At 41.2% G+C, this 8132-nt stretch overlaps 1 protein-coding gene across 1 annotated transcript; it reads left to right on the top strand.

The window, feature by feature from the left end:
* The first annotated feature begins 962 nt into the window (after window positions 1-962).
* On the top strand, window positions 963-6153 carry coa3b (cytochrome C oxidase assembly factor 3b). Its single transcript, XM_085785456.1, has 2 exons — window positions 963-1180; window positions 5738-6153. The coding sequence occupies exons 1-2, from the start codon at window positions 1003-1005 to the stop codon at window positions 5842-5844; spliced, it is 285 nt and encodes a 94-aa protein (XP_085641582.1). The 5' UTR covers window positions 963-1002; the 3' UTR covers window positions 5845-6153.
* The last annotated feature ends 1979 nt before the right edge of the window (window positions 6154-8132 follow it).

The following is an 8132-nucleotide window of genomic DNA, read 5'->3' as shown; positions in this document are numbered from 1 at the left end:
TTTGTGTTCAAAACTTTTTTAGTAACATCAGGATGACTTTTTTTTTTTTTTTTTTAAATCAGGATTATTCATGTGAAGTATGTTAAAGGATCAATACATTTAGTCAGTGTTTTTAAAGTAGATCAATGCAGGACAGCTGTGATGATTGAATGATGAATCCCTCAGTGTTATTCATCAACCAGCAGGTGGCACTTCAGTCCACTTCTTCAGAAATGGCCTGTAACATGTAGCTACCTTGTCCTCATACAAATGTATTCTATTTATGGGGCCTCTTGTGAACGCTCTCCTCAAAACATGTATGATAAGAAAATAAAGTTTTCATTCAAGGAGAAAAAAATGAAATTATTATATTATTATGATATATATATATATATTATATTATATTATTATATTATTTTTTCTAAAGAAGAGGCTTGTGGTACTTCACCTACTTTTGAAATGCATGGATAAAGAAAAAAAGTATAGAGATCCAAGCAATATGTGCAGTAGTCAGCACACTTGCAAACTGTAGATATAGGCCTGTGTGGAATGCGCGGTCCCATATAACATCTAAGGTACTGAATATTTCTTTGTCAATGCTGTATGACCATGTGCATATTCTGCCAAATATTCAATGTTGAAAGCCAGTTTGCAGCCAGTCGACACTCACCACTACCATGCATATCTTCAGAGTAGCCCACATGTTGACTTTTAATGTGTTTTGATGGGTAGGCTATTTAAAGATAAACAGTGTTTGAGTTATATACGGTAATAATTCACACATTAATTCATCAATTTATGCAAAATAAATAGAAGAGAACAAGTCATTTTCTCAAAAGAGTATTTGTTATAACGAACAGATTTGTATTTTTTACTATCATTAAACATTTCATTTAAATAGCCCATCAAAGAACAGTAGGTAAATAGCGGGACTCCAGTACAGTAGGTGGCAGTATTCACCTTTTTTATTCTTTGGTAAAAGACTGGTTCCGGTTCAGTTGAAGACTGGTTATCCAAACAAACATGGCGGAGAAAGGAGCAGCAGCAGGAGAAGGAGCCGCTAGACGCGCTCTGACCGCGGCAGAGACTCACCAGCTGCGCCGCGTGCAGGAGGTCAACTATTGGAAGATCAACGCAGCGCGGCTCCGCAGGCGGAACCTGTTCACCGGTCTGACCATCGGAGCCTTCGTGGTGGGAATGTGTATCCTTCTGGTCATGTAATAGGAGTCACAGGACGTTACACAAACTGTGCTCAACGTAAAAAAAAAAAAAAAACTGCTCAACGTTACTGCACAGTTTTACATCACCAAGTTATTGTTCTATAGACTGTGTAACTGTGGTTGGACACAACCACATTTAACATAACAAACTTGGGTAAAAGAATTAGAATTTATATTTATATAATCACATGGGCTGTCATGTGTTATTGTAGCCTATTTAAGTTGTTAATTCACTACTAGCAGTTTTATAAGTTTAACCCTCAGATCCTGTTGGCACATTTTTGGAGTTTTAATCTGGCTGTCATTTTGGCTGTGATCATGCTATAATGTTCGTAGGTTGCAGAGAGGTGGCTTTTGCAAGGTACACCATGCTCCTAAAAGATCTCCTGTCTGCACCTTATAGTTCTCTGTTTATCGCGTTGGCACCTCTTCCCTTGATATGGACAAAAAATGTCCCCACAGAGATCCATTGAAAATCGCAAAAACCCACACGTTTTCACCTGGCGGTTATTTTGTCCTAGAAAAATATTTTTTATGGACGCGGCTCCGAAGTCCGGGGCATTCTCTCCGGCTGGCCCCGCCATGTGAGTCTGCTGCCGGTGTAGGTACCAGATTGGCTCGGCTGCCAGATCGGCTCGGGGTCCTGCACTTGCAGATGACGTCACGCATGTCACAAATCGTGATTGGTTGAAGCTCGGAAAGTTGGAAGAAACCATGGAAACACAAAAGGCTCGTTCGAGATGAACTGCGCCTCGCCTGGACGGTCGGCGAGAGCAGGCGGCAGCAGCAGGGGGTGGTGACAGAAAGCTGCAGTCAAGTCGGACAGTTTCCAGCCGCCGTCAATACAAACAGGAAGTCACCAAAGTATATATTTCTTATGCTGTACTGCAATTGTCCAATAAATAACCAATATATTTCTCAGGATATAAGTTTGATTCAGTGTGAATATTTTTTTAAGCAGTATAGGCCTACAACATGAAATTCATATAATCTAGCATTATACAACAACACGTAGTGTTTGCAGTCCTAACTAAGAGCCAATCAGCTCATGATCCGGTGCGTTTCCCATCATGCCCTGAGGCTTGCAGGCGGTTGCAGTCGGTGAAGAGCAACTGCGGCGCCTGGCTCTAAAAACTGCGGCCGCCTTGATCTCGTGAGGTTATCGTTGCAGGCGCGTGCATGACGTCAGAGCAAGTCGGGATCAAGTCGGACACAAATCTAACCGGCATGCATTGTGCGCTGGTCACCGGCGATCGATTCTGCGCACGCCTGGCTCATCTCGAACGCACCTAAAATGTTTGTAACTGCTGAACAATGTTTAATAAAGTTAGAAAAGTTCGGCTTGTGTGTGTGCTCGTGGCTAGCACGAAGCTAACGCTACACACACACACACACACACACCGTACTACCCTTGTTCTTCGTGTATAATCATTTGTGTGTGTGTGTCTGTGTTAGTGTTGCTGTCTGTGTTACTGTTAGCTCCGTGTTAGCACTAGCCCAACGTTAGCAGCGCTTAGCAAACACCGCTCTCCGACGATAATATAATACATCCATGCTCCGACCACGAGCCAATTTTGCCGAACATTTTGTGTTTCCATGGTTTCTTCCAACTTTCCGAGCTTCAACCAATCACGATTTGTGACATGCGTGACATCATCTGCAAGTGCAGGACCCCGAGCCGATCTGGCAGCCGAGCCAATCTGGTACCTACACCGGGGTGAAGCTACTCGCGCTGCCCCGGGGGACTCACCGCCCCCCCCAGCTGCAGCTGGTCCGTGCTGGGGGGGATCAAACTGAGGGATTACATCGGCCTGATGATGCAGGAAGTGATTTGGTCTCTGATTTTCACCAGATTTAACTTTTTATCAAAATTTGCCCAGCTGATCCATTTTTTTCTCATTTTCTTAGTCCAAAGTTTGCGCTGCAATAATCGAATACGTGGACGCGCGTGCCCGATGATGCGTGTGCATTCGTGTGTGGGGGGGTCCGTGTGTATGTCCTGGTGCAGTGGGACTTGACTGGAGTTGAAATATTATCATCATCTGCAAGCAGCAGCTGTAAAACCAAAACCAGTCCCAGAAGCTCCAGGCCCGGAGAACCAGAGAGGGGGCCCTGCCAGAGCGCTCCCCGAGAATGGTGCATCGCCGCCCGGGTAAAATACGTGAGGGAGAGGGCTGGATGATTTGACGCTTTTTTCAAAACTCCGATCTAAAATATCAGATTATACCACTTTCCCTTGGTCGATTGAGGTCCAGTAAAAAGTATGATGGTCTTTTAACTCTCCTCTAGCCATGTGAGTATTATGATGTCATGTTTTTTTACACTGAAAGTCACGTGATCATGCCTTTTAGCCGACATGTCACAAAACGGTAAAACGGTAAAATGAAAAAAAAGCTCCAGCAAACTATAAGCAAACAAATCAATGTTGGCCCTGTTCAAAGGCAGACATATGACTGTTCTCATAATAGTTGGAGTAAATAAAATTATTTTTAAAATTTGTATTTTATTGCAGTTTTTCTACATTTTTATGACGAATATTAGCGGTCCCTCACTAAAACAGGCCATGAAAGGGTTAAATTATAAAAAATATTGATGAAATTACACATCATTCATTAGAAGACAACTAACCCTAAGCAACAAAAAAAAAATTATTGTAATACCTATTTTTACTTTGACGTGGTGTGTGTTTGAAAAAAGGGAAATTTTTTGTCCATATCAGGAGAACGTTAGTCATTTTTAACAGGATCTGAGGGTTAATGTTATGTATCTCATGCCAAGGTAGGTCAGCAAATGAGAGTCAGGTTCAGTGTGCAGCAGGAGAGAGTCTGAACAAAACTGTAAAAATAATGGATTATTTGCAATGATATCACAAAAAAGCAGTTAGTTTTTTGAACAATCAGATAAGGTTTTTCTGGATAGGCTACATCATAAAGTTGACAGCCTACAGTAGGCTTGTCACAGTTATTATGACTTACCCTGATCACAATTATTTTTGCTTAAAGGGATAATTCACTCAAAATTCAAATTGCACTCATATACTCACCCTCATGTCGACTAAGGGCTGGGAGAAGTTTCAGAGCTATCCGTGGCTTCTCTGAGGGGGCTTTCACACCTACCTCCTTTGGTCCGGACTTTCGGACTTTCCAGATAGTTCGGATCAAATTGACAGGTGTGAAAGCTCCCCCGGACCACGGTCCGGACTAAAGACCGAGTCTTTGGTCCAGCCTCAGAAGGTAGTCTCGGTCCGGACTATCCTGGACCAAGGTCCGCTGCTGCGTAGTGTGAAAGCATTTTTTTGGAAGGTTCGAACTATCAGACCAAATACAGGAAATAACGTCAGATGCGCTCGTGCCGAAAAAGGTAAATAAACTGAAAAAAAGGAAAGAGGAGCCGCGGCAACCAGCGGCAACACTTGGAGGAGGAGATCATATTATATCCAGATTTGGTCAGAAGGATGGGTGTGTCAGTGTAGGCTACACTTGTAAACGTTTACACGGAATTAAACAGTAGAGTGTTTAATATAAATCCCCAAACGATACATGCAAGCCTATTTTTTTATATAATGACCCGAATATATATTTTTTCCGCCGAAAAAAGTCTGAAAAAGACGGATCAGCGGGTGACACCAAACAACGTCTGCCCCAGCAAGTCAGAGCTTTTATTTCTCTCACACTCACACACAAGTGACCTGGAGAGATGCAGCCGCATCTGACAGGAGGATCGCGCGTGTGTGCGCATGGCGTGTGTGTGTGTTCCCCTCCACTACACAAAACAGCTGATCGCTGATCGCTGCCACTCTGATCAATGAGAGCATTTCGCCGCGGCACAATCCTCTTTTTTTCTCTCCTTTCATCAGCTCTAAACTCACTCTTCTGCACCGCGATTACAAACCACAGCGTGCTTTCCAGCAGTAGGCTATATTTTTTCTTTTTTTTTTTTACACATATTTTTATTTTATTTTTTTCAGAGCACTTTCTATGCGCTAACGTCAGACGCACGCTCATCCGTCATGACGTCAGTAGATCCTTTAGTCCGCTGTCATAATAGCAGTGTGAAAGCGAACTTTACTGGACTATATGGAAACAATGTAACAAAAAAAAAAAATTAAGTCCGGACCTTGGTCCGGACTATTAGGTGTGAAAGCGCCCTGAGTTACAGGGGGTCTCGGCGTAGCACTGCATGTCCATATAACGGTTGCAAATGGATACCACTTTTCTTCGTAACAAAAAGACACACCAAAAAAAATCCAAATACCTCCATTCTGCTCGTATGTAATGTCCGTCTTGTATTGAAGCCCGAAAGGCGAATTTGGACGGACCAGGGTCCAAATTGGACGCTCCAACCCGTGACCATGCAGCAAAGTAATAGGCGCTACATCTGAACGGCCCCCCATGCGCACACACACGCTTTAACCAAGGCGCCTGTCATCTTAGGAATGATCCAAGGAGTCGCATAAAGAATAAAAAAACAACAACTGAGTAAACAGTTTAAATGTTAAATGCTGAATGTTGTGTTTTCCTTAACCCGGATGTTTCCAGTCACCTACACCATCCTGTCCGTCAAACAGGAGAAAATCATGGACGAGCTGGATGACGAAGCCAAGATCCACATCTACAGAGGGCCGCGGACCGGAGCCAACTCCTGAACTTTACCCCCACTTCACTTCCTTCTCTGAGGAGTGTGGTGACATTACACTGTGGGGCATGTCTCAGATTTAAGACAAGCCACTGTAATTCATATAAGGACGTTACAAACACTTATCTGTTGGAAATACAATATATCTACTGTTGAAACTGATGATATTTTGAACTCTTTCTAACCTTTAATCAAGTGTTGCCTTGACACAATGGTGGAAAAAAATAGTAATGTTTATGTATAGTATGTACCCATGATTGCTATTATTGTGTACTTTATTTTGGGGAACTTATTAAATTATTAAAGGTAAATAATGATAGTCAAGTTGTACAACTTTGCTTTACAAGGATAAGGATGAGCAGCCGTGGACAAAATGTGTGATCACAAGAAAATATATATATGCATGAGTTGTAGTTGCGTGTTGTGGTTTTGTAAACTTGAAGAAAGTGAAGCAGGAGGAAATAGAAAGAAAACAGAAGGAGATAAAACATTGAGATATTGAGTCCAGTCTTCATCGCATTAGTTTGAGAAGTACAACCAAACATGATAACTTAACCGGATGTTAGCATGGAGAGCTGTTAATCCAAACATCTACATTTTGATACCCAACATGTCTCTCTTTAACTATTACTACAGACAATGAACCTACTCCTAAGACTATAGGGATTATGGTAATAGGCGAATTTGCCAAAATGTTGAAAAGCCCTTTAACACATACTGGTTTCGTCTTTACATTTAATTGAATATTGACACACCGAGTGTGAATGCATGGCATATGTACAGTAATTGAACCATTTATTGCAGTACAGGCAGTTTTTGTGATAGGCTATATATTTGTTTATGTCGATACAACAATGAAGGTAAATCAATGTCTTATGCAGCCTTAACATTTTACCGCTCACACAGCTGTTGGGTGAATTTTTGGAAGCCCCTAGAAGAAACTTTAAAAACTGTTTTGCCAAGCAGAAGCTCACAACACATGAATACAAATATTCTTGTGTCACCTGAAACTTCCCATCTGTAGTGGTGATGGATCTCCACAAGAAGGAGGTGTTCAGCATGCCATGTAGTGTCTTTCATGGCATAAAACAAAACAAGACATTCTCATCTAAGAAGTGTTACTTAATATTGAGACTAACACTGATAATAAGTTTGACACTATGTAAATACTTGTTTAAGTCCCTCTAAACCAAAAATTGACTTTTTTGAAATTATTACCATGTCAATGTATATAATGAATAATGAATAATGAATATTCATAGAATCTGGATTCTTCAATTAGGGAGAAATAGTAGACGTGTTTTTAGCCTCTTTGAGAGTTTTTTTAAAACAACTTTTTTTGTGGGAAAACAATTTTAATCGAAAAATAGCATTTTTTTTTTTTTTAGCATTTTTACAAATTTTAAAATGCCTTTGGGGGGACTTTATGTAATGAACCTGCCAAATTGTTTTTTCAACATTTCATTCTGTATGGAAGCAAAGTGGCTTTTTCAGGCAGCTATACAACAATAGGCCTACATGTTAGATTGGGGGATTATATTGTTTAGTTTATTTATTCTTTCCCTTAACCTACACAGGTGGATGCAGTGCGTACACTCTGTAAGGAATGTGGTGTTGACCCTAACGGTTCAAAGATAGTGCTCATTCTGTGCCTCAGAACCGAAATGCAAAATAGACAGGCCTACAACAGAGGTATTTGGGAAGGTCTGGGGAGCATCAGGTGAAAGCTTTGCACTTTTTGGGCTTGTCATGTCCACACTATCACTGGTCATTGCTGTAAATATAACTCTACCTATTGTACTTTATATTCCTATTTATTTAATTATTTTCTATCCATCAAGGTGGTTTAGCTGTCATCATGTGTCCGGCTTGAAGTTCAACATTAGAGCAGAGGGCCCTAAAGACTTTGCTGATATGCTGCTGTCATGGAAACATCTGCCCAATATATCAGTATGTGACTTTGCAAGAGGTCTTGTAAACCACACAAATGTGACACAGCCAGAACATCTACTGTACCATTCCAGCCGCATGAAGCCGTCTTGCTCCTCCAACACCTAAGAACATTACAGGCTGCCAAGGACAAAAAACTGAAGATCCGCCTTCCATGGCTTTTTGGAGCCAAACACTGACAATGATGAAAATGACAGCCAGTTATGAGGTACTCCCAACATCATGTTATCTTGTCTTGTGTGACAAGATAACATGACAGTAACAGCAAGGATGAGAAAGACAGGATGATTAATTATCAATACAATACAAAACAAACACAGTACATTTGTTTTACTGTAAACACAAAAA

The sequence above is a fragment of the Trachurus japonicus genome, chromosome 8 (assembly GCF_045865225.1).
Source record: "Trachurus japonicus isolate A0001 chromosome 8, Traja_1.0".
Classification (NCBI taxonomy): Eukaryota; Metazoa; Chordata; class Actinopteri; order Carangiformes; family Carangidae; genus Trachurus; species Trachurus japonicus.
This window is presented reverse-complemented; position numbering and strand designations above follow the sequence as displayed.